General features: G+C 48.9%; 1 protein-coding gene across 1 annotated transcript in view; it reads right to left on the bottom strand.

Moving 5' to 3' along the window:
- Positions 1-482: 482 nt before the first annotated feature.
- The window catches only part of chd6 (chromodomain helicase DNA binding protein 6), a 52523-nt gene continuing 25875 nt past the window's right edge, over positions 483-27130 (bottom strand). Inside the window, 27 exon segments of the mRNA XM_056436603.1 lie at positions 483-2089; positions 2881-2985; positions 4745-4885; positions 7789-8028; positions 8114-8623; positions 10512-10919; positions 11034-11185; positions 12713-13981; positions 14774-14978; positions 16417-16665; positions 17158-17862; positions 18326-18423; positions 18743-18951; positions 19484-19868; positions 19953-20010; positions 20182-20260; positions 20423-20552; positions 20637-20740; positions 21840-21929; positions 22055-22214; positions 22580-22698; positions 22771-22851; positions 23512-23569; positions 23572-23713; positions 23863-23973; positions 24265-24444; positions 24513-24677. Of these exon segments, the coding sequence (XP_056292578.1) occupies positions 1091-2089; positions 2881-2985; positions 4745-4885; positions 7789-8028; positions 8114-8623; positions 10512-10919; positions 11034-11185; positions 12713-13981; positions 14774-14978; positions 16417-16665; positions 17158-17862; positions 18326-18423; positions 18743-18951; positions 19484-19868; positions 19953-20010; positions 20182-20260; positions 20423-20552; positions 20637-20740; positions 21840-21929; positions 22055-22214; positions 22580-22698; positions 22771-22851; positions 23512-23569; positions 23572-23713; positions 23863-23973; positions 24265-24444; positions 24513-24677 (7152 nt within the window). The 3' untranslated portion in view covers positions 483-1090.

Here is a 27130-nt window from a genome sequence, read left to right as displayed (position 1 = left end):
CACACACACACACACACACACAACAGTCACACACACACAAGTCACACACACACACACACAACAGTCACACACACACAAGTCACACACACAACAGTCACACACACAAGTTCAACATTCACAAAAAGACGTTTTGTGCAAAATGAAATGAGGTGAAAACAAAAGTAATGAAATCCAACATCGACACGGAACCAGGACCAGACACAGGACCAGGACCAGAACCAGGACCAGGACCAGGACCAGACACAGGACCAGGACCAGGACCAGACACAGGACCAGAACCAGGACCAGACACAGGACCAGAACCAGGACCAGGACCAGGACCAGACACAGGACCAGGACCAGAACCAGGACCAGAACCAGGACCAGACACAGGACCAGAACCAGGACCAGAACCAGACACAGGACCAGAAACAGGACCAGAACCAGACACAGGACCAGAACCAGGACCAGAACCAGACACAGGACCAGAACCAGACACAGGATCAGACACAGGACCAGAACAGGGAACCCGGTTCTGAGCGGATCCTTTAATGTACAGTCTGATTACCCACAATGCCCCTCTCTCTCTCAGCCGCAGGAAGAACGGAAACAGCAATATACAGCGATACATATTCAGAAACTCTTTAAAACTAATCAGAGGAGAAGAAAGGAGGCGCAGCTCCTCCTGCTCCTCCTCTGATTAGGCCGAAACGCTTGTCAAAGTGACTTTGTGTCTCATGATTTGAACGGGAATCGAACCCAGGACCTCATGATGGTCCTGTGCCTCCGGGGGGGCGGGGCTCTGAGCTTCAACGGCATAGCATTGATAATGAAGTCAGAATTGGGGGAAGGGGGCGGAGCCTCTGAAACACTGACGTACAAAGTTCTCCTCCTTCACGCGGCAGGAGGCGGAGTCTCAGTCCAGATGCAGGGCGGAGGAGCACACGGAGTTTCTTACACGGGCTTTGTATACAAGGAGGAGGTGGGGGGCGTGGCTTGGGAAGGGGCGGGGCTTGGTGTATAAACAGAACCAAGTTGAGTATAGTCCTTTTAATAAAAGTCTTCATGGACATCGACTGAGACACGGCACACACTTTACACGGGAGCTCCTCTACGCCTCCTCCGGCTCCCCTTCCACCTGTCTCTGCTCCTCCTCCTCCTCCTGCGCCTCCTCTTTCTCCTCTGCCGGAGGCTCTTGGGAGTCCGGTTCCTGTGGCTCTGGGGGGGCGGAGGCCGACGGGGAGGAGGCGTCGGCCTCGACTGTACTTTCCGTCTCCTCCACCTTCACGGCCTTCTCCTCCTCCTCCTCCCTCTGCGCCTCCTCCCGCCCCCTCTTCCTCCTCCTCTTGGGGCTCCCCGGCTCCGCCCCGGGCGGCATGGCGGGCAGCGCCATGATGCCGCCGTGGGGGAGGAACATGTGCGGGTACAGCAGGCCGTGGGACATGCTGGGGATCAGGAAGGGGTTGAAGGTCAGGTGGCTGCCGGCGCCCAGGTGGGCGGCGCCCAGCCGGCGCCCGGCCGCGGAGGTCACGACGGCCGACGCCCCTTTCTCCTCCCGGCTCCTCTCGTTCTCGCCGGAGGCGGCGCCCTCCTGGTCGGCGGGGGTGGTGGACGAAGGGCTGGCGGCCTCGGACGCCGCCGCGGTGGTCGTGGTGACCTTCGTGGAGGACGAGGAGGAAGAGGAGGAGGAGCTTGTGTGGGGGGGCGGAGCCGCGTGGGCCATCATGGCGCCCACGCTGAACAGGGCGTGCTGCGACATGGCGCCGCCGTGCGGGATGCCGTGCAGCATCATGGGTAACATGCTCAGCCCGTTCTTGGCGTCCTCCGCCGACGCGGCGGCGCCCGCGGAGAAGCAGTGAGGGAAGCCGGCCGCCATGATGCCGGAGATGGGGATCCCGTGGAGGCCGCCGCGCAGGCTCTGCATCGCCACCATGGAGTCCATGCTGCCGATCAGGCCGCCGTTCATGAAGAGGGGCGGGCCGGAGTCAGAGAGGGACAGCAGCGGCTTCGGCATCTCGCTGCGAGGGCGACGCCCACGGCGCCGAGAACCCGGGTCCCTGTTCACCGGCTCCGTCAGGATACGACAGAACTTCACCTCGGGGAGGAAACCCTGCAGGGGGGGGAGGAGAAATGAGAGGAAGAGGAGGAAGGAGATGAGGTACAAGAGGAGGAGGGAGAGTAAGAGGAGGAAGAAGGAGAGGAGGAAGGGGAAGAGGAGGAAGGAGGAGGAGGTGGGAGAGGAGGAAGAGGAAGAGGAGGAGGAAGGAAGAAGGAGGGGGAGGAGGAGGAAGGTTAATTCATAATATACATGAACTAGAATGGGCACTTGGTAGAGCGCATACCTTCGCATATCACAAGATTGGGCATTGAATTATGAACATTTTGGCATTAGTTGCATGCCAATTGGACAAAAATGTATCGTGCTATGGTAAAAAAAGTTTGACCTTTCCATGACCTTGACCTTGACCTTTGACCCGATTGATCCCAAAATCTAATCAAATGGTCCCCGGATAATAACCAATCATCCCACCAAATTTCATGCGATTCGGTTCAATACTTTGAGTTCTGCGAAAGATTTTGACCTGTTCATGACCTTTGACCTTTGACCCGATCGATCCCAAAATCTAATCAACTGGTCCCCGGATAATAAACAATCATCCCACCAAATTTCATGCGATTCGGTTCAATACTTTTTGAGTTTTGCGAATAACACGCATACAAATAAATAAATAAATACACGGCGATCAAAACATAACCTTCCGGCATTTTCAATGCGAAGGTAATGAAGGACAATCACATGTAGCTGCAGCGCCCCCTGGTGGAGAAGCAGCCACATGTCAGTGTGGCCCGTGAATGGTGATCAATGAATGTTCTGTGTTGTTGTTGTTGTTGTTGTCATACCGAGTGTTTGACCACGTCCGCCCAGTCCGGGGACACGTAGTACTCCGAGTTGGCGTCGAGCCAACGGGAGAGTTCCTTGATGGCCGGAGCCATCGCACCACCGAGCTGCAGCAGGAGCAGGAGCAGCACCGCGTGAGGGGAGATAGATAGATATTATATATATATAACATACACACATATATATATAACATAACATATATATATTATATATATAACATACATATACACTACCGTTCAAAAGTTTGGGATCACCCAGACAATTTCGTGTTTTCCATGAAAACTCACACTTTTATTTATCAAATGAGTTGCAAAATGTATAGAAAATATAGTCAAGACATTGACAAGGTTAGAAATAATGATTTGTATTTGAAGTATTAATTTTTTTCTTCAAACTTTGCCTTCGTCAAAGAATGCTCCTTTTGCAGCAATTCCAGCATTGCAGACCTTTGGCATTCTAGCTGTTAATTTGTTGAGGTAATCTGTTGACATGTCACCCCACGCTTCCTGAAGCACCTCCACCAGTTGGATTGGCTTGATGGGCACTTCTTGAGGACCATACGGTCAAGCTGCTCCCACAACAGCTCAATGGGGTTGAGATCTGGTGACTGGCCACTCCATTACAGACAGCAAGCTGCCTGCTTCTTCCCTCAATAGTTCTTGCACAATGTGGAGGTGTGCTTTGGGTCATTGTCCTGTTGGAGGAGGACATTGGCTCCAATCAAGCGCTGCCCACAGGGTATGGCATGGCGTTGCCAAATGGAGTGATAGCCTTCCTTATTTAAAATCCCTTTTACCTGGTACAAATCTCCCACTTTCCCAGCACCAAAGCAGCCCCAGACCATCACATGACCTCCACCATGCTTGACAGATGGTGTCAGGCTCTCTTCCAGCATCTTTTCACCTGTTCTGTGTCTCACAAATGTTCTTCTGTGTGATCCAAACACCTCAAACTTGAATTCATCTGTCCAGAACACCTTTTTCCAATCTTCCTCTGTCCAATGCCTGTGTTCTTTTGCCCATACCAATCTTTTCTTTTGATTGGCCAGTCTCAGATATGGCTTTTTCTTTGCCACTCTGCCTAGAAGGCCAGCATCCCGGAGTCGCCTCTTCACTGTCGACGTTGACACTGGCGTTTTGCGGGTACCATTTAAAGAAGCTGCCAGTTGAGGACCTGTGAGGCATCTATTTCTCAAACGAGAGACTCTAATGTACTTGTCTTCTTGCTGAGTTGTGCACCGGGGCCTCCCACTTCTCTTTCTGCTCTGGTTAGAGCCCGTTTGTGATGTTCTCTGAAGGGAGTAGTACACACCGCTGGAGGACATTTTCAGTTTCTTTGCAATTTCTCGCATGGAATAGCCTTCATTTCTAAGAACAAGAATAGACTGGCGAGTTTCACAGGAAACTTCTTTTTTTCTGGCCATTTTGAGAGTCTTATCGAACCCACAAATGTGATGCTCCAGATAATCAACTAGCTCAAAGGAAGGCCAGTTTTATAGCTTCTCTCATCAGCAAAACAGTTTTCAGCTGTGCTAACATAATTGCACAAGGGTTTTCAAGGGTTTTCTAATCATCCATTAGTCTTCTAAGGCGATAACACAATGTACCATTAGAACACTGGAGTGATAGTTGATGGAAATGGGCCTCTATACACCTATGGAGATATTTCATTATAAACCAGACGTTTCCACCTAGAATAGTCATTTACCACATTAACAATGTATAGAGGGTATTTTTGATTAATGTTATCTTTATTGAAAAAAACAATGCTTTTCTTTGAAAAATAAAGACATTTCTAAGTGACCCCAAACTTTTGAACGGGAGTGTATATATATATACAGATGTGAGCATCTCTCTGGGCTCCTACCCGGCGGCCGGTCCCCCGGTGGACGACGGGGACTCTCTCCTCCCCCGTCAGAGAGTTGATGTCCAGCTTGGTCGGGTCTTTACAGCGATGTCTCCGCTGCTTAGGACGCTCCACGAAGCCCTGAAGGAGACCGGACCCAGACTACAGGGGGGGGGGGAGAGACAGGAGGGGGGGAAGGGTATCTATTATTATGAACCATCTATGACAGGGGTCGCCAACCCGTCGATCGCGATCGACCGGTCGATCTCGGAGACGTTCCCTGTCGATCTCCAAAATAAAATGAAAATAAATTCAGAAACACATTGTTCCTTGTTTTCGAACATTTTCTGAAGTTTCTTCTGAAATGTTTTCTTTCTGACTGGAAGATCGACGTCAGAAAAGATCTCCGCCTGATTCATGAACGCCTGAAAACGGGTTCGCTTACACAGCCGTGTTCTCAGCTGTGCTCCTGAAAGAGGGGAACGTACCAATACAGGTGAGGCGCAGGGGAAATGCAGAAAGACCTTTATTGATAACTTCACATATTACACAAGCTCAAAGTACAAAGACATAAAACTAAGTCATCAATAAATAAATGTTGAAATGCCTGTACCTTCGTGTACATGTTTACGTTACGGCATTAACAGGTGACGCCTGCGCATGCGCAACTGCCGAGATTCTTGGTGACTTGCCAGGTCTTACCTCCGTGAGTTGGGCTTTTCTGCTGTTGTCCTTCAAAACAAAAGCTCAACATTTAACTTTTTGTTGTTGTCTGATGGAGCAATCTGGTTTACTTGAAAGTGATTGCAATTGCATTTATTCTATTATTTGAAAAGGGACAGATGCAGGAGTCACAAATGGTGATTCTCATATTTATTATTATGAAAATGATTTAAATCTGAGGATGTCTGTAGAGCTGATGTGAACGTAATTACTAACGGTCTGAGTTCAGAACCAATCCCAGATGAGAAAACGTTCATGAATACCACATTTGCCCCGAAAAAGTGGAGTTGAGAAAATCACCAAATCAAAGACCAGGAGCTGGATTACTGACAGCAGCTCACAGACGGCCTCAGACTGGCTGTCTGTGCTTATGAACTAACTACAAGCTCACAGACAGAGTTCAGTCACAGCCGTCACACTGACTGGAGTCACATGACTTGATGGCATTATGATGAGAGCTGAACTTACATGAGTTGCACTGACTGATCATGTTGTCAGTGTTGTGTTGTAATTGGATTGGATTCAATACATTGTCATTGCTAGAGTCCAGGTACAGAGGCAACAACATGTAAATAAATTAGTGCTGTGAAAAATAACGCGTTAACTCAGTTAATTCAATTACAGGTTTAACTAGTTATTTATTTTTTACGCATTTAACGCATGCGCAGAATGAGCTTCCAATCCGTCTGTTGTTGGTCGCCGGGACGAAAAAAAAGTCACTTGCAAAATGAGCTTCCAATACACCACTTCAATCTGAACTCTGTCCGCTCTCATGCAGACGGTCTGTTCATCGGTAATGATCCTTCCGCAGGTTCACCTCCGGAAACCTTGTTACGACTTTTACTTCCTGTAGATCAGGGTCTCAACACGTCGATCGCGACCTGCCAGTCGATCGCGACGTAGTGTTGGTAGATCGCATGACATTAAAGAGATTGGCCCGCCCCCTGACATGTTCTCTAGAGCACGTCTTTGTTCTTTTATTAAACTAAACGTCTGTTGTTGATCGTATCTCCACAGCAGCATGTCATTTCTGTCTCTACGCGTTGCGTTAACACTTATCGATCTCCGTCTGGCGCGCCACAGAGCTCCGTGCGCGCGCATCGGGACCGAGCAAAACCAAAGTCACTTGTCAATCTGTCCACCTGTCCGGGCCGGTGAGGTTTCAGCTTTGCAGCGGTGTCCCCGCCGTCCCTTTCATCACGGCCCAGTTCATGAAGAAAACCCACACAGTCAGTTTGCCTCAGCAGCTGCTAGAGGAAGACTAGAGGCCTTTAGATTGTGTCATGGTGGAGTTAATGGTTGACAAACAAGAGAAACATGTTCTGTTTAACCTCCTGTTACCTTTACATTTACTAACATATTTTACCCTCGGGTCAATTTGACCCCAGCAATTAAAACCTCCAGAAAATTATTAGAATTAATATTGCTTCCCAAGTTTAAGTGTGAGGTACTTTATGTTTGTTTGTTGACTACCTAAATAGCCCTTTAAATAAATAAAAAAGTTGATATTTCTTATATGTTTGACACAGTGAAAAACAGCCTGGGGTCAAATTGACCCCAAAGAACACCGACATTAAACATTGAATGGGGTCAAATGGACCCGAAAGGTAACAGGAGGGTTAAACATTCTGTTTAGGATGAAGATGTATTCATGTTCCATATGGAAGAAAACTGCTAAATAACTGCTGAGTTGCAGCACCATTGTATAGAAGAATGTATAAATGTATATATCCGTCTTCTGTCATAAATCTCTATGTTCTCACAAAATATACCGAGAATATCGGTAATATGTGATTAATCATGATTAATCCACAAAAACCTGTGATTAACCCGATTAAAAATGTTAATAGTTTCACAGCCCTAAAATAAATACAACATTTATATTGGTAGTTCATCCAGCTGCTCATTGCAAATGTGTTTTTTCTTGTTCATATTTGTGTGCGGTGAACAAATATCTTACTTTTTATATTGCACCTAAATTCTGTGTTCCTGGTCACATCAATTTGAATGCTGGACCAAAATGACAATTAGGCCAAATAAAAAGTTGTAAGTCTAGTCTGGACCGTTGTTTTCTCTCAACGCCTCAATAGGGAGATCTTGCCGGTCATGAAGGCGGAGGTCAGTGATCTTGGCCTCAAAAAGGTTGGTGACCGCTGATCTATGATATTCCAGTTAAATTGGAAATCTGTAACACATATTGTTTGGCCGTTATTCAATTGAACTTTATTTAACTTGACACTAAGTTGCTGACATGATTGTTCCGGACCTTCATGAGGAAGCTCACGTAGAGTGCTCTACTGTTCCCATGGTAACCAGAGGGGGACATCCCATAATAGACTCACGTGGGGGAAGGCGGGCAGGTCCATGCTGTAGCCCGGGTTCTGCCTCAGCCACTCCATCAGCCCCTTGCCGGCCGCCTCCCGGTCCAGCGCCACGATCTCCGGCTGCGGCGGCGTCTGGGCGGGGGTCGGTCTGGAGGAGGAGGAGGGGGTGGGGGGGCCGGGGAGGCGCTCCGAGGAAGAAGGGGAAGGCGAGGAGGTGGAGGAGGAGACGGAGGAGTGGCTTATCAGCTCCACTCGGCCCTGGAAACACACAGGAGGAGACGTGAGGACAACAACAACAACACCACCACCTCCTCCTCCTCCCGCTGCGCCTCCCTCCACCCACCTGCGTGTCGGTCGGGAGGTGCAGTCCTCTGCTCTTGGTGAACTCGGAGTACAGCGCCTCCACGTTTCTCCTCCTGCCCCTCCTGCTCCTCAGGGAGTCGTCCCCCCTCAGGGTCCCGTTGACGATCTGGCCCGTGACGGGGTGGATGAGGCCGGCCTGCAGGATGCCGGCCATGTCCATCCCCACGGCGCCCGGCAGCGGCGCCGTGATGGGCGGCGGCGGGTGTCCGGTTGCCGCGGCGTCCCCGGACACAACGCCGTCCCCGGACACAACGCCGTCGCCGGACGACTTGGTGAGGTCGATGGCCGTCTCCTGCTGCCAGCCGTTAAGCAACATGGCGGCGCCGTGGTGAGAGGGCGGGGCCACCACCGGAGCGCCGCCGCCACCGGAGCTCGTGGAGACCGACCTCCCAGATAAAGCCTTGGCGGCGGCGGCGGCCTCGTAGTCGAATGACCTCCGACCTCCCGCCCGCTTGAGCTCGGGGAGGTACGGCGGCGCCACCAGCCTCTCCTGTAAGAGAGGCAAGGAGGTGAGGCGCCAAGCTCCGCGCCCACAAGCGCCGCCCCGAGACATGTACTGTCAGAGTGGAGTGAGAGAGACGATGGCGTTAACACACATGACACACAACACACACTCTACTTCCTGCTCTCACACACTACTTCCTGCTCTCACACACTACTTCCTGCTCTCACACTGCTGTGACATCATCACACCTTCAGAGAGCAGAACGAAAAGACGGACACTATATTTGTATATTATATTTATGTATTATATTTATACATTATATTTGTATATTTTATTATATTTGTATATTATATTTATACATTATATATATACATTATATTTGTATATTATATTACTATATTATATTATATTTCTATATTATATTTGTATATTATACTATATTAAATAGGAAGCATTTCACATTAACTTCTCTTTAAAACGTATTCTGACTGACTGAAGAAGCATTAACTTCCTATCAGCTTTATTTGTAGAGCAGCTTTTATACTATTTAGCTCAAAAGAGATCAACATTTAAAAATGAATAAAAACAGAAAAACTTCCATTGACATAAAATTAATTAATTTTGTATTTTAAGTGGCACTATTAATACTTTTAGCATTATTATCGCTGTTAGCATATTTAGCATTATTATCACTGTTCGGACTATTATCACTGTTAGCACTAGCATCACTGTTAGCATATTTAGCATTATTATCACTGTTAGCATTACAATCAATGTTAGCATATTTAGCATTATTATCACTGTTAGCATATTTAGCATTATTATCACTTAGCACTATTATCACTGTTAGCACTATTATCACTGTTAGCATTACAATCACTGTTAGCATATTTAGCATTATTATCACTTAGCACTATTATCACTGTTAGCACTATTATCACTGTTAGCATTACTATCACTGTTAGCATATTTAGCACTATTATCACTGTTAGCATATATAGCATTACTATCACTGTTAGCATATTTAGCATTATTATCACTGTTAGCACTATTATCACTGTTAGCATTATTATCACTGTTAGCACTATTATCACTGTTAGCATTACTATCACTGTTAGCATATTTAGCACTATTATCACTGTTAGCATTACTATCACTGTTAGCATATTTAGCACTATTATCACTGTTAGCATTATTATCACTGTTAGCATATTTAGCACTATTATCACTGTTAGCACTATTATCACTGTTAGCATTACAATCACTGTTAGCATATTTAGCATTATTATCACTTAGCACTATTATCACTGTTAGCATATATAGCATTACTATCACTGTTAGCATATTTAGCATTATTATCACTGTTAGCACTATTATCACTGTTAGCATTACAATCACTGTTAGCATATTTAGCATTATTATCACTTAGCACTATTATCACTGTTAGCATATATAGCATTACTATCACTGTTAGCATATTTAGCATTATTATCACTGTTAGCACTATTATCACTGTTAGCATTATTATCACTGTTAGCACTATTATCACTGTTAACATTACTATCACTGTTAGCATATTTAGCACTATTATCACTGTTAGCATTACTTTCACTGTTAGTATATTTAGCACTATTATCACTGTTAGCACTATTAGCAACTTTAGCATTTTTAGCATGTTTAGCACTATTAAAACGTTTAGCGTTATAAGCATTATTCGCACAATTATCTTTGAAGAACTAGTATAACCTTTAGCCTTATCAGCACTATTATAACTTTGACCCTTATTAGTACTGTTAGCACAATAAAAGGTTAAACATGATTCTAATCATGAGCAGTCCTGGCTGTGTGGACATGAGACAGCAGGTACATGTGGACAGATGGAGGTCGACGTGGAACAGAGGAGGTTCACCGGCGGTCACAGGGAGGTTCTCACCTTGGGGAGTCTGGTGAGAGGGGGGGGGATGGAGAAGCCCAGACCCGGGCCGGTCTGCTGGATCCGGGGCTGTCCGGGGCCGGTGGTGAGCAGGAAGCTGGCCTGGTGCTGCTGCTGGTGCTGGTGCTGCTGGTGCTGCTGGTGCTGCTGCTGCTGCTGCTGCTGCTGGTGCTGCTGGTGCTGCTGGTGCTGCTGCTGCTGCTGCTGCTGCTGCTGGTGCTGCTGGTGCTGCTGGTGCTGCTGCTGCTGCTGCTGGTGCTGCTGCTGCTGCTGCTGCTGCTGCTGCTGCTGGGCCAGACTGTTGGCCAGGCAGGCGCCGGGCGAGTCGTACTGCTCGCTGGACGAAGGCCACTTCCCTTTCAGGATGGCGTGACAGATGCTGTCCAGGCGGTTGATGATGACCCGGTCCTACAGGGAGCAAGCAGCAACGGGTTCTGTGAGACTTGAACGGACCCGGCAGCTCCCTGAGAACGTCTCGTCAACATTTAGCGCCGGTTCTGCAAAACCCGACCGGACTCTTACTTTGGGCCACTCGGAGAACGAGTACAGAGCTTTCTCCTGGAGCAGCTGGGCGATGGTCGGCTCCCTGGAGTCCTGGAAGCCCTCGGGCAGTTCACACATCGACACCGGGGCGGCAAACCGGGGGCTGCCGGCGTAACCTTCCACCACCGACACTGAGGAGGAGGAGTCAACATTACTCAATTCTAAGAATACAAACGTCACGTACTAGAGATCTGGAAAGGTATGTTCTAGAGCTCTTGAAAGGTACGTTCTCGAGCTCTTGAAAGGTACGTTCTAGAGATCTGAAAAGGTACGTTCTAGAGATCTGGAAAGGTACGTTCTAGAGCTCTGGAAAGGTACGTTCTAGAGATCTGGAAAGGTACGTTCTAGAGCTCTGGAAAGGTACGTTCTAGAGATCTGGAAAGGTACGTTCTAGAGCTTTGGAAAGGTACGATTTAGAGCTCTGGAAAGGTAAGTTCTAGAGATATGGAAAGGTACGTTCTAAAGCTTTGGAAAGGTACGTTCTAGAGTTCTGGAAAGGTAAGTTCTTGACATCTGGAAAGGTACGTTCTAGAGCTTTGGAAAGGTACGTTCTAGAGATCTGGAAAGGTAAGTTCTAGACATCTGGAAAGGTACGTTCTAGAGCTTTGGAAAGGTACGTTCTAGAGATCTGGAAAGGTAAGTTCTAGACATCTGGAAAGGTACATTCTAGAGATCTGGAAAGGTACGTTCTAGATAGGGATGCACCGATCTGATCGGCGCCGATCCATATCGGCCGATATTCCCATTATCGGTTTTGATCGGCGTTCTCAAAACGGCCGATCAAAACGGCCGATCAGATGACGTAACATCTGAGAGAACTATCAGACGTTTCAATCGCCGCGCACCGCAACGGAGACGATGCGCCCGGCGAGGGCCGCAGAGGTCAGAGGTCAGAGGGGATCCTCCCCACCGAGCGGCGTCCCCGTCCCCCGAGTTGAATCTCTGGGTCGACTCAGCCGACTCTCACATGTCTGAGGCTCTGAGCCCCTAGAGATGCTCACGCTAAACACATTCCATCGAGAGCGAGAGGGTTTGATCAAGTTAGCGGAAGGATTTAAGTGACAACATCCGGTTTTGCAAAGTTAGCGGAAAGAACCACGTGAAACAACATCCGGTTTTCAAAATAAGATGTCGACAAATCATACACGAACATATAAAAGTAAACAATGAACTGATTTTGTATCTTTAGAGATCGTTTCTGAGATTTAGCTTAAATTATGCTAACAATAAAACATGTTTACTGTACCAAGGAAGAGTTTATAAAAATGAGTTAGACTTTTGTATGTTAAGAAAAGTCCTGTATATAGATTTCCCCAAGAGTTCCAGGAAATGAATATTTTTCAAAGTAAAAGTCCTAAATGTTTAAAGAAATCTGTAATTTCTTTAATGTTTGAGGTGCTTTATATATGTATTTCCTCATAGTCCTCATAGCAATAATGCTACACAATAAATAGAATGCTTCAATCGACACCGTGATCGGTGATCGGTATTATCGGTGATCGGCAGATACTGATTTCAGTGATCGGTGATCGGCACCAAAAACCTGATCGGTGCATCTCTAGTTCTAGACATCTGGAAAGGTAAGTTCTAGAGATCTGAAAAGGTACGTTCTGCTCAGGCACACTGTGGCTGAATCAAACTCTTGAGCTGGTTCTCACCTGGCGTAGCTGGCCGCTCCTCCTTCATCTGGCCTTTCCCCTCCAGACTCTCGGAGGAGTCCACCAGCCCGTCGGCCTGCTCGAGCTTCGGGGTCAGGACGGTGCTGTCGGCCTCCAGCAGCTCCTGCTTCGCCTCGGCTTTGATCTCCGGGAACGCCGAGAAGTCCAGGTCTTCCGGCTTGGCCTCGGGTTTGATCTCAGAGCTGTCTGGGTAGGTGGAGAACTCCGGACCCTCCAACTTGGCTTCAGGCTTGATGGCAGACGTGTCAGGAAAAGCTATTAGCTCCGCCTCCATCTTGAGCTTAGCTCCGTCTGGATGGGGCGCAAACCCGAGAGCTACTGGTTTAGCTTCGGGTTTGATTTCGGCGCCATGCGAGTAGACCGCAAACTGGAGGCCTTCGGGTTTAGTGTCTAAGCTCTCAGCCTTCATGGGGGGGCTGAGATCTTCAGGCTCAGCTTTGGTCACCAGGTGTTCTGACTTGACCCGGTAGGAGAGGAACTTCTCGTGTCTGAATTCAGAGCCGTCAGGGTAGACATGGCCAGCCGTCTCCGTCTTGGTCTCCTCCACCTTGACCGGCAGCTCTAGCTCGTGAGGTTTCTTCTCACCGCCTCCGTCTGGTGACGCAGGAAACTTCAGATCAGGCGGCTTGGTGTCAATCCCGTCCGCAGGAAGGGAGGCGGCCATGTTGATCTCATCCTGCTCGAGGGAGAACGCCAGGTCTCTGTTCTTACAGTCTCTGCTGCCATCTGGCACGTTCAGGTCTTCAGCTGCTCCGCCATAGTGGTCCTGGTCCATGGACTCTTCACCTTTGAGTCCAGCTCCATTCTTTGACTCCACCGTCGCGGGTAAGACGGAAGCAGCCGAGCAGGAGGGCAATGCGTAGGCAGAATAAATGCTCTGCAGCACCATCTCACTGGGTTTCTCTGTGGTCTCATCACAGGGTTGAACCTCCATGAGGGACTCCTGATCCACCCGCCCATTGGAGACCTCATCCACTTGACCTGCCAGGTCCTCTCCGGCCATGTCCCCCAGCAGAGTTTCCGTGTCCAGAGAGTTCCCCATGGTCAGAATCAGCCCGTCCACTTCCTGTCCGGGCTCCTCAATGGACTCCAGCTTCCCCAGGTACGGGTGGGCGTCTCCAGGCGACTCCTCCTCCTCGTTGTGCTTCGATTGGCTGAAGCTCCCCCGAAGGTCTTCTTTACCCTGGTCTCCTGGTCCGGGCTCTGCCATGACCTCCGTGGGCGGATCCAAGACCCCCAGACGTTGGTCTGTGAGCATAAACCACGAGATGGAGTTAAATCAATGAAACTACAGCACATGCTTCATTATTTACTTTCATCTTAGTTTGTGTTTAATGAACCACTGACGGACATTTAGTCCTCCTTATGAGGAGCTTCATTAAAGCCAAAGATTATAACTTTAGCACTATTATCACTAGCACTGTTATCACCGTTAGCACTATTATCACTAGCACTATTATCACTGTTAGCACTATTATCACCGTTAGCACTATTATCACCGTTAGCACTATTATCACTAGCACTATTATCACTGTTAGCACTATTATCACCGTTAGCACTATTATCACTGTTAGCACTATTATCACGAGCACTATTATCACCGTTAGCACTATTATCACTGTTAGCACTATTATCTCCGTTAGCACTATTATCTCCGTTAGCACTATTATCTCCGTTAGCACTGTTATCACTAGCACTATTATCACCGTTAGCACTATTATCACTAGCACTATTATCACCGTTAGCACTATTATCACTAGCACTATTATCACTCAGCACTATTATCACTAGCACTATTATCACCGTTAGCACTATTATCACCGTTAGCACTATTATCACTCAGCACTATTATCACTAGCACTATTATCACCGTTAGCACTATTATCACTGTTAGCACTATTATCTCCGTTAGCACTATTATCTCCGTTAGCACTGTTAGCACCGTTAGCACTATTATCACTAGCACTATTTATTTATGATGACTTTTCTCAAGTGTAATTTAGTCCAACATGTTTCCCCTGGCGGTGGTTCTGAACGTACCTCTCCCCAGACTTTGATCTAGTCCTTCCTCCGCGGGATTGGCCAGGCTCTCGGTGACATCATCGGAGTGGCCCAGCCTATCCCGCGGCGGCTCGTGGGCAGTGATGTCCGACAGGGAGAGAGAGGCCGGGGGCACGTAGGGGGGCGGGGGGCTGGCCGACAGGTCGGTCTGGTCGGCGCTCGGTTCCTCGGTGACCCCGATGTCCTGAGAGACAAGACAAGAGGGTCAGAGACCTGCTGGAGGCCGACGGGTCCAAGAGGAAGCTTCTGAAACGACCAGCGGAGGTCTCTGCACATAAAGTACACACACACATATATATATGTATATATATATATACACACACATATATATACACATATATATACTGGTGCTGTCAATCGATTTAAAAAAAATGAACTAATTAATAATCGCACATTTTGAAATTCATTAATCGCGATTAAAAGTTTTTTTTTCTTCTAAAGACTAAATCTTCTAAATGAACGACTAATCCCTTCAGACGGCGTGTATTTTAGACACTTGTTTAATTGTATTATTTTTTAAAGACTAAACTTCCCACAGAGCTGTGTTTTCAAAGTGCCAGCGAGGTATTTAATATCGTGGATGATAAATTGTTTCTTCAGTGAAACATCAGATTAGTAAAAAAAAAAGTATATTGAGACCCCATTGGTCCTGTCATCTTTACCACTGAAGAGCAGAACCAGTGGCCTTGGTAACTGACTGACATTCACATATGTCACGTTCACCCTCTGGAGGCTGAGGGCATTTTATACATTTTACCAAAAAATGTAAATTCACCTTTTAAAGGCGTTTGCATGTGACACATACCCACGTGTTCTACATCAAACATTCCAGAACAATCTCAGCTCTATTCAATGAGGCTCATTGTCCTCGCGCCATGTTCTCTGCTCTCTGACTGACAGGCTGCTATAGAGCCTCACCTGTGAGGTGGGAGGTCCTTTGTGATTTACTGAGTGTTCATTGGTTGTTTTTTTCGCAAAATGTTGACAGACACACGGATTGACCAATCACGGTGAAGGTTTCGTGTGACGAGTTCTTTCCGCGCCGTGTCCCCCGACACGTCGCCCCTCCGTTCCTCTGTGTGTCAGAGGGGGAGACGGGAGGAAGGAGGAGCAGGAGGAAACCCGACTGATTCATCCACGAGTTAAACTCATTTATGATCCTTATTTTCGCGGAGAAATAATTGTTTTAAAAACGGAAACAGTGTTAAACCGTACTGCCGCGGTTTGACACTCGGTTTGAGTGTAAAAACTTCAACGAACACCGGAAGTAAACAAAGTTGCGTTAATTGCGTTTAAATATTTTAGTGCGTTAACGAGGCCAAATTAATCGCATAGATTAACGCGTTAACGCTGACAGGCCTAATATATATACATATATATTTACACACATATATATCTATACAGACATATATATATATACACACATATACACATATATATACACACATATATATATATATACATACATACATACACATCTATATATACATAGTTGCGTTAAAATATGTTAGTGCATTAATCGCGGCCAAATTAATCGCATAGATTAACGCGTTAACGCTGACAGCCCTAATATATATACATATATATATATATACATATATATAAGAGGATGTTCTGCCCACCTTGAAGAGCATGTAGCTGGAGGACAGCGGCTCCACGGGGTCTCCTGCAGAGGGGTGGGAGGGGGAGGAGGAGGGCGGGAGGCCCAGACACTCCTCTAGCGTGCCACCTGCCTCGCCTCCTCCTCCCTGCGCCTCCTCGTCCTCCTCCTCCAGGAAGCCGGCCTCCAGAGCCGAGGGACCCAGGATCGGGTCGGACTCGTTGAACATGTGGTGAGCCGGACTGTGGTGGTCCGTCCCGTCCCAGGGAGCCTGCAGAGGGGGAGGAGGAGGAGCGTTAACAGGGATTCTCACCGGGTCAGGGTTCATACACACGTTAGTAAGTAATGGAACTTGCGGCGCGAGTATAAGAGCGTATGGCGCTTATATTTTGACCGTCTTTCTTTTAAAAACATATTAATTAAAACTCAGTGTAAAACGTGAATATAACAAAATGTTCACGACTTTTTCTAAACTTTTCAAAGACTTTTCCAGGCCTGAAAATATAAATAAAATAAAATGTCAACAACAACAAAATTTAAATCTGAAAAATGAAAATTTATAACGATTAAATAAATGTAAATTAAATTTACATTTTTTTTAAATGAAATAAATTTAAATAAAATAAATAATAAAAATCAAATATTTTTTTGAATTAATGAATGAATTAAAATAAATGCACTAAATTTAAATAAATAACACATTCCAGGGCTTTTCCAGGTGTTCCATGCCGTGTGAACCCTGAACGAGGAGAAACCGGCGTACCTGAAGCTGATCCAGCTCCACCGAAGGCGCCATGAGGCCGGTCTCCTCCGAGGAGCCCTGCTCCCCCACCAGGACGTCGCTCCTCAGCTTGGAGTGGAGGTCCGCCCCCCCCACGCCGTACGAGTTCAGCATGCTCTGCCCCCCCGCCGCCGAGTTGAAGGGGAACCCGTTCAGCGCGTCCTTGGAGGCCTTGCCCCCGTGCAGCGCCTCGGCCGACATGGCGTCGTGCTGCAGGGAGACCAGCTCCAGGCCTTCGTCCAGGGGGGGGCAGTCCAGGAAGTCCCCCCGAGACCCGGAGACCAGGCCCAGACTGGGGGAGGCGGAGTTGTGGGCGTGGTCCAGTGGTAGCGGGTGGAGGTGAGAGGAGGAGGCGGAGGAGGGAGGAGCCGGAGGAGGCCCCGGGTGGTGCTGGTGGCGGTGCGGGTACTCGGGGAGCTGAGGGGGGTCGTACAGGCAGCAGTGAGGGGGGGCCATCAGGTGAGGGTGGTGGAGGTGGGAGGGGGGGCCCCTGACGTAGTTCCTGTGGGCCTCCAGGAAGCTCAGCTGGGGGTCGTTCAGGATGTAGAAGTCCGTGCGGCTCAAGCCGTGGCGCGCCGCCCCCAGCAGGAGGTCCCGGTCGTGTTTACCCGACTCCCACCAGACCGGCAGGTAGAGGGAGGGCCGGCTCAGCTGGAGGCGCGCCGACAGCAAGGGGTGGCGCAGCACCTGGAGGCGCAGAGGGAGAGCAGGAGAACATGAGGACCAGGAGAACACGAGGACCAGGAGAACACGAGGACCAGGAGGACCAGAAGAACACGAGGACGAGGAGAACACGAGGACCAGGAGGACCAGAAGAACATGAGGACCAGGAGAACACGAGGACCAGGAGAACACGAGGACCGGGAGAACACGAGGACCAGGAGAACACGAGGAACACGAGGACCAGGAGAACACGAGGACCAGGAGGACCAGAAGAACACGAGGACGAGGAGAACACGAGGACCAGGAGGACCAGAAGAACATGAGGACCAGGAGAACACGAGGACCAGGAGAACACGAGGACCAGGAGAACACGAGAACACGAGGACCAGGAGAACACGAGGACCAGGAGAACACGAGGACCAGGAGAGGGAACCCTGAACCGTGAACCAGGTTCTGAAGCTCCATGAAGGACCAGGTTCTGACCCACCTGCTCTCGGATCTTTCGGAGCAGCTCGATGCGATACAGAGTCCGGGCCGCTCGCTCCTCCGTCAGAGGGTCCACGAGCACAGCGGGGTCCACCGAGCCTGGAGGGGGGGGGGGAGGAGGAGGAGGAGGAGGAGGATAAATAGGTTCAGCTGAGTGTGTTTATATAAATGAACCTGGTTAACATAATTTATTCATAAATCCGATTCTGTGACCCAAATGAAGATGAACTGACTCCTCCCACCACCAGGGGGCAGCAGTGCTCCTACAGAGGCCTGCAGCTGGGACCTGAACCCTGGGGGTCTAGAGACTGGGACCTGAACCCTGGGGGTCTAGAGACTGGGACCTGAACCCTGGGGGTCTAGAGACTGGGCCCTGAACCCTGGGGGTCTAGAGCCTGGGCCCTGGTCTAGGTCGTACCCTCCTCCTTGCGGGGGGGCAGCTTGCAGGCCGTCCTGCACATGTTGATGAAGCAGTTGAAGTATCTCTCCAGGCTCGGGTCCGTCTTCCTCTCCAGCCGGGCCAGGGCCCTGAACTGGGTCCAGTCGAAGGACTTGCGGTCCTGGTCGAAGACCACGCCGTACGAGGACACGGTGCGGTAGAAGTCCGCCTGCTCTCTGCGGGTCCACCTGAGACCAGAGGACCGGGACCCCTTAGACTTCAAGGTCATTACATCATAGACACGAGGGTGAAGACTTCAATTAAGGTTATTAACAATAATTATGAATATTAAACAAGATGCTGAATGTAAACTATAATTAATAAAATATTATTTATATAGTATTTAAGTATTTTATTCTAATTCTATTTGTATCAAAGTATATATATAGATTTGTATAAATATTCTATAAATATATATTTATATATTCTATATAAATATTCTATATACATATATATTCATATATATATATATAAATATTCTATATATAAATATTCTATATATAAATATATATAAACATTTTCTAGATATATATATTTTATATTTATAGATATATACAAATATCATATATATATAAATATTCTATACATATTTATATATTCTATATATACACATATAATATGTATATACATATATAATATTATATTTATGTATATTATATTTATATATATAGAATATATATATAAAAATAATATATATATTACACACACACACACACGTACCTCCTCTGCCACTCCAGGAACAGCGGGTCTGATTCCGTGGCGACCACGGAGCAGCGCCGTAGCTCCTCCCCCAGCTGCCACGCCAGCGGCCCGGCGCCGTGGTGACCGTGGCCGGCTCCGCCCCCGGCCCCTCCCCCTCCCATGCCGACCAGGCCGTCGTGGAGCAGGAAGTCGTGGCGCAGCGGCGGCTCACGGCGCAGCGTGAAGCGCTGGTACGCCGTGATGAGGCGCCGCAGGCGGGCCGTCAGCGCCGGGCCAGAGGGCCACAGGGGGCGGGCCTGGACCACGTGGAGCGACGCCACCCCGGTGCCCACCGCCGCCGTGCTGCTGGTGGTGGTGACCAGAGCGCCGTCCTGGACGCACAGGTCCCCGGACATCTGAGAGTCTGGGGAGGAAGCGGGTCGCGTTACGACTTCCTGCTTCCCTTCGTGTGTCCTGCCTGTGAGGCGCGGGGACAGGTGAGCCTCACCTGGACCGGTGCTGTCCGGCTTGTCCGGCGTGTCGGTGCTGGAGCAGGTTTCTTCTCCCTGTTGAGCACATCGATCACAATGGTGTTAAACATTTAAACTGGAAGAGTTTCCTCCACACATGTGACGTATATATATATATACTGAATAAGATGTCCTTATTATGGCAGTGTGAACGCCACACGGCGTCATTACTCCTGTGGACCACAAGGGGGCGACAGGACTCCTCACCTTGCTGCTCTCGTCTCGGTCCTCTCCTCCTTCCACTTTGCCTTCCGCTTCGTTCTTCACCTCCTCCGTTTTGTTCACGCTGGTAGAGAAACCGAAGAAGAAGAAAAAGACTTTAATAACCAGTTCAGTGTCCTCCGTGTTTCACGATGTGGAGAAGATTAATGTTTTGAACCAACGAAGAAGAAGCTAAACAAGACGACGTGTGTGTTTGTGTGTGTGTGTGTGTGTGTGTGTGCTCCACCTGTCAGTCATGTCCGCCCCCCCCTCCCCCCCGCCCTGCTCAGCAGACAGAGCGGTGACGTCTGGCATCCCGACTCTCTCCAGGAAACACAAGTCTGGGTCGGCCCGCATGGCGTTGTAGCGCTCGTAGCCTGTCAAGGGACACACACAGACACATTACACACACCACAACACACACACACACACCCTAATCAATGACCCTGATCACCCCTCACCGTGCTTGTGGACTCCGATGAGCAGAGACTTGTCGGCGTCGGCGTCCCACCAAGCGGCTGGGATCTCGATGTAGTCGATGTCCGGTAGAGACACCTCCAGTTTACTGACACACACACAATCATTAGGACCAATCACAGAGCAGCATCCGGAGAGGCGTCACCGTGATGACACTGTGATGACACCGTGATGACACCGTGATGACACCTTGATGACACTGTGATGACACCGTGATGACACTGTGATGACACCGTGATGACACCGTGATGATGACACCGTGATGACACCTTGATGACACTGTGATGACACCGTGATGACACCATGTCACCGTGATGACACCGTGATGACACCGTGATGACACCTTGATGTCATCGTGAAGTCACCGTGATGTCACCATGTCATCGTGATGACACCGTGATGACACCGTGATGACACCGTGATGACACCGTGTCATCGTGATGTCACCATGATGTCACCGTGATGTCACCATGTCATCGTGATGTCACCATGAAGTCACCGTGTCATCGTGATGTCACCATGATGTCATTGTGATGTCACCATGATGTCATCGTGATGTCACTGTGATGTCACCATGTCACCGTGATGTCACCATGTCATCGTGATGTCACCGTGATGTCACCGTGATGTCATCGTGATGTCACCATGATGTCATCGTGATGTCACCGTGATGTCATCGTGATGTCACCATGTCATCGTGATGTCATTGTGATGTCACCATGTCATCGTGATGTCACCATGATGTCACCATGTCATCGTGATGTCACCATGATGTCACCATGTCATCGTGATGTCACCATGATGTCACCATGTCACCGTGATGTCACCGTGATGTCACCGTGATGTCATCGTGATGTCACCATGATGTCACCGTGATGTCACCATGATGTCATCGTGATGTCACCGTGATGTCACCGTGATGTCACCGTGATGTCACCGTGATGTCACCGTGAAGTCACCGTGATGTCACCGTGATGTCATCGTGATGTCACCATGTCATCGTGATGTCACCATGATGTCACCGTGATGTCACCATGATGTCATCGTGATGTCACCGTGATGTCACCGTGAAGTCACCGTGATGTCACCATGATGTCATCGTGATGTCACCATGATGTCATCGTGATGTCACCGTGATGTCACGGTGATATCACCTTGAAGTCATCGTGATGTCATCGTGGTGTTACCTGGCAGATGTCCCCTCTCCAGCCTGAGTGGCAGCTTCACCCAAGACCTCCACCTTCAGGTAGTAGAGCATCCGGACCCTCAGCAGCACCCTGAGGACACAGAGGGGGGTTAGTGGTTTCATGGGGGGTAGTGGTTTCATGGGGGTAGTGGTTTCATGGGGGGGGTAGTGGTTTCATGGGGGGGGGGTAGTGGTCCACTTCCTGTGGGCACTGACTTGTTGCAGTGCTGCTTCAGGTGCTTCTTGTAGCTCTCGTCCTGCAGCAGCACCTCCGGGTTGCAGTGAGTCAGCCAGTCGGCGTTCTTCGCCTCAGGAACGTTCAGCGGGTTCTTCATCTTCTTCCCCTTCCGCCCCCGAGGGACCGGGGCCGACAGGCCTGGGGGAGGCAACATTTAAGACGCTTTATTGAAGTGCACATTACTTGTGCTGTTAACAATGCTACATTAAAGATGCTACATTACTGATGCTACATTACTGATGCTACATTACCGATGCTACAACAACGATGCTTTATTAGAGATGCTAAATTACATATGCTACATTACCGATGCTAGATTAACAATGCTTCAATAAAGATGCTACATTAAAGCAAAACATATATTGAAGTGCACTTTAACAATGCTAGTTACCGATGCTACATTGACAATGCTACATTAAAGATGCACCATTTACCGAAGCTAAAACAAAGATGCTACATTAGCGATGCTACATTAAAGTGCCGGTTCACGGGGAAAGGCTCACCGGAGTGGTTGAGCAGGTCCTGGTCCTCGCCCTCCTTGGTGGGGGTGATCAGGTCCCAGATGAAGCTCTTGATCTTGTCGTCCCCCTTGTAGTGCCTCAGGCAGTAGACCAGCAGCGCCCTGCAGCACAACAAAGATGGCCGTCAGCGGGGGGGCGGCGGCGGCGCCTCGCCTCGGACACAACGTCCTTACCGGCAGATCAGCTCCATGTCGCGCTCCGACAGGTGCCACTTGAAGCGACCCTGGTTCATGATGTCGTTCCACCGACCCCACCTGGAGACCAGGAGGACACCAGGAGGAGACCAGGAGGAGACCAGGAGGACATCAGGAGGACACCAGGAGGAGATCAGGAGGACATCAGGAGGACATCAGGAGGAGACCAGGAGGACACCAGGAGGACACCAGGAGGACACCAGGAGGACATCAGGAGGAGATCAGGAGGAGACCAGGAGGACATCAGGAGGACATCAGGAGGAGATCAGGAGGAGATCAGGAGGAGACCAGGAGGACACCAGGAGGACACCAGGAGGACATCAGGAGGAGATCAGGAGGAGATCAGGAGGAGACCAGGACAGGAAACACAGAAGAACCTTTAATCAGCTGAAACCTTCTTCACCTTTAAGCACTGTGTGTGTGTCTCTCTGTGTGTGTGTGTGTCTCTGTGTGTGCGTGTGTGTCTCTGTGTGTGTGTGTGTGTGTGTGTGTGTGTCTCTCTGTGTGTCTCTCTGTGTGTGTGTCTCTGTGTGTGTCTCTGTGTGTGTGTGTCTCTGTGTGTCTGTGTGTGTGTGTGTGTCTCTGTGTGTGTGTCTCTCTGTGTGTCTGTGTGTGTGTGTGTGTCTCTGTGTGTGTCTCTCTGTGTGTGTGTCTGTGTGTGTGCGTATGTCTCTGTGTGTGTGTGTGTGTCTCTGTGTGTGTGTGTGTGTGTGTGTGTACCCGTAGACCAGCAGGTTCTTCTCCACCCTGAAGCACTCCGCCCTCAGGTAGCGGCGGCTCTCTCTCCGAGCCGGCGGCTCCGACATGGCCGCTCCTCAGAGTCGCTGTCCAGCTCAGAGAACTCCATCAGCTCGTCGTCCTCGAACGAGTTGTAGTGACGCGTCTGCTTCCTCACGCGGGGGGTGTCGATCACCAGGGACTCCTGAGGAGGAGGAGGAGCGTTACACACATATACACACACACACGTTATGTAACCGTTAGTAACAACGAGGTGGAGGATCTCCTATTCCTCTCATCTCCTTTCCTTCTCCTATATTTGAATATCTCCTCCTCTCCTCCTCCTCCTCCTACCTTCTCAGTCTTGGAGTCGATCTCCACCTCAGCGATCTTCGCCCATTTCTGCCAGAAGTTCGGGTCGTCCAGAGAAATGTCTGTTCTGTTTCCAGAGGAGATGAAACTGGCCTGAGGACAGAGGACAGAGGTTATAAGAGAGGCTAGAAGATAGAGGAAAGAGGACAGAGGATAGAGGACAGAAGTTATAGGACAGAGGTTATAAGAGAGAGGACAGAGGAAAGATGATGGAGGACAGAGGATAGAGGACAGAGGATGGATGACAGAGGGAATAATATAGAGGACAGAGGGTATAAGGTAGGAGGTCAGAGGACAGAAGGTAGAGGTCAAAGGTTAAAAGATAGAGGACAGAGGACAGACTGCCCCCCCCCCCCCCCCCCCATGTCACTGCATGTCCTGTACCTTGGCGAAGGTGGACCCCTTCCCTTCGTTCTGGATGGTGATGGTCTGAGTCCGTCTCTGGAGGATCTGGTCTATGTCTTCCTCACAGAACTTGGAGCCCTCGTCTCCCTCGTCCATCAGCGCTCCGTACGCTCCTTTCTTCAGCAGGTCCTCCACCTCCAGCTTGGACAGCTGCTGCACCTGCAGAGGGACAGACAGGTGAGGGGGGGGACCGGGCCTCTGGGGGACCGGGCCTCTGGGGGACTCACCCCGTTAAGGCTGCCCTTGCGGCTGATGTCCTGCAGCACGGCCTTGTCCAGGCCCAGCTTCAGGCTGGCCTTGTCGAACATCTCCCTCTCGTAGGAGTTCCTGGTGATGAGCCGGTAGACCTTCACCGCCTTGCTCTGGCCAATCCGGTGGCAGCGCGCCTGAGCCTGTGGAGAGATTAGACAATTAATATGTCATATATAAATATATAATAATGTATATAGTACATCATATATAATATATATTAATATGTAATATATACATTATTATATAATAATTAAGATAAAACCATTAATATGTCATATATAAATATATAGTCATTTATATAAAATATATAGTACATCATATATAATATAAAGGACTACATCTGCGCCTTCCTCCCTTCCTCCATGGACCCGCTGCAGTTTGCTTATCGCCCAAACAGATCCACAGATGATGCTGTCTCCCAGGTACTGCACACCACACTCTCTCATCTGGACAGCCAGAGGGGGGGCTATGTGAGACTGCTGTTCATTGATTATAGTTCAGCTTTCAACACCATAGTCCCCTCCAGACTGGCCGGCAAGCTGATTGAGCTGGGACTGAACACCCCCCTGTGTGCTTGGATCCTGGACTTCCTGACCGCCAGGCCACAGGTGGTCAGGGTGGGCAGACACACCTCAAATCCCTCACCCTGAACACAGGATCCCCCAGGGTTGCGTCCTCAGCCCCTACTGTACTCCCTGTACACACATGACTGTGTGGCCAGGTTCAGCTCAACACCATCATCAAGTTTGCGGATGACACAGTGGTGGTGGGCCTGATCTCCGACAACGTCGAGAAGGCCTACCTGGAGGAAGTTGCTGATCTGTCACTCTGGTGCCAGGACAACAGCCTCATCATGAATGTCACCAAAACTAAGGAGCTGATTGTGGACTTTAGGAGGGCACAACAACAGAGGACGTACTCACCACTGGGGATTAACGGGACTACTGTGGAGAGGGTGAGCGGGTATAAATACCTGGGAGTCCACATCACCGAGGATCTGACATGGTCAACAAACACAGACACTCTGGTGAGAAAGGCAAGGCAGCGCCTCTACCACCTCAGGCAGCTGAGGAAATTTAAAGTTTCCCAGAGGATCCTTCAGTCCTTCTACTCTGGAGCTGTAGAGGCGTCCTGACAGGAAGCATCACAGCCTGGTTTGGCAACTGCTCCGCTCAGGACAGGAAGGCTCTGCAGAGAGTAGTGCGTTCGGCTGAACGCACTATTGGAACTACACTCCCACCCTGCAGGACTTGTACACCAGGAGGTGCAGAACCAGAGCCGGCAGGATCATGAAGGATCCTCACCACCCCAACAACAGACTGTTTCAGCTGCTGCGGTCAGGCAGGCGCCTCCGTAGTCACGCTGCAAGAACAGAGAGACTGAGACGGAGTTTCTTTCCTCAGGCCATCAGGACTGTGAACTCCGACCTCACCAGGACCCCCACATAGACCCACACAACTGCCCCTCTTAGGCACACACACACACACACACACACACACACACTTACTGTAAATATTGTGTTGTTTTTTATTGTAAATAGTGTGTACTTGTTGCCCTTGCACATTCCTGCTGAGCATTGCCACTTTCATTTCACTGCACACCCTGTGTGTGTATGTGACAAATAAAACATCTTGAATCTTGAATCTTGAATATACTATGTTATATACATTATTATATAATAATTAAGATAAAACAATTAATACGTAAAATATAAATATATATTCAGGCATGAAAACGGGTCAGGAGTGAAAAAGGTGAGAAGGATTAAGAAACCACGGGCCCCTAGGCCTGGATGTGTCAAGCCCCCCACCCCCCGCAAAAAAAAACACATCGCTAACAAAACAGTCCGTATGGAACTACAGATCGTATCATATCAATACAAAGTTAACTAGAATGGGCACTCGGTAAAGCGCATACCTTCGCATATCACAAGATTGGGCATTGAATTATGAACATTTTGGCATTAGTTGCATGCCAATTGGACAAAAATGTATCGTGCTATGGTAAAAAAAAGAGTTTGACCTTTGCATGACCTTGACCTTGACCTTTGACCCGATTGATCCCAAAATCTAATCAAATGGTCCCCGGATAATAACAAATCATCCCACCAAATTTCATGCGATTCAAGAACATTTTGACCTGTTCATGACCTTTGACCTTTGACCCGATCGATCCCAAAATCTAATCAACTGGTCCCCGGATAATAAACAATCATCCCACCAAATTTCATGCGATTCGGTTCAATACTTTTTGAGTTCTGCGAAAGATTTTGACCTGTTCATGACCTTTGACCTTTGACCCGATCGATCCCAAAATCTAATCAACTGGTCCCCGGATAATAAACAATCATCCCACCAAATTTCATGCGATTCGGTTCAATACTTTTTGAGTTTTGCGAATAACACGCATACAAATAAATAAATAAATAAATACACGGCGATCAAAACATAACCTTCCGGCATTTTCAATGCGAAGGTAATAACAGAGACTTCACGCAAAGGCTCTGGCTTAGGGGCCCCCTGAGCTCATGGGCCCCTGGTGCCGGTAGGCTCGTTCGGTAATCCATCCCTCAGTAGGACTATTGGGGCCCTGT

This window comes from Pseudoliparis swirei, chromosome 18, assembly GCF_029220125.1.
Source record: "Pseudoliparis swirei isolate HS2019 ecotype Mariana Trench chromosome 18, NWPU_hadal_v1, whole genome shotgun sequence".
Taxonomy (NCBI): Eukaryota; Metazoa; Chordata; class Actinopteri; order Perciformes; family Liparidae; genus Pseudoliparis; species Pseudoliparis swirei.
This window is presented reverse-complemented; position numbering and strand designations above follow the sequence as displayed.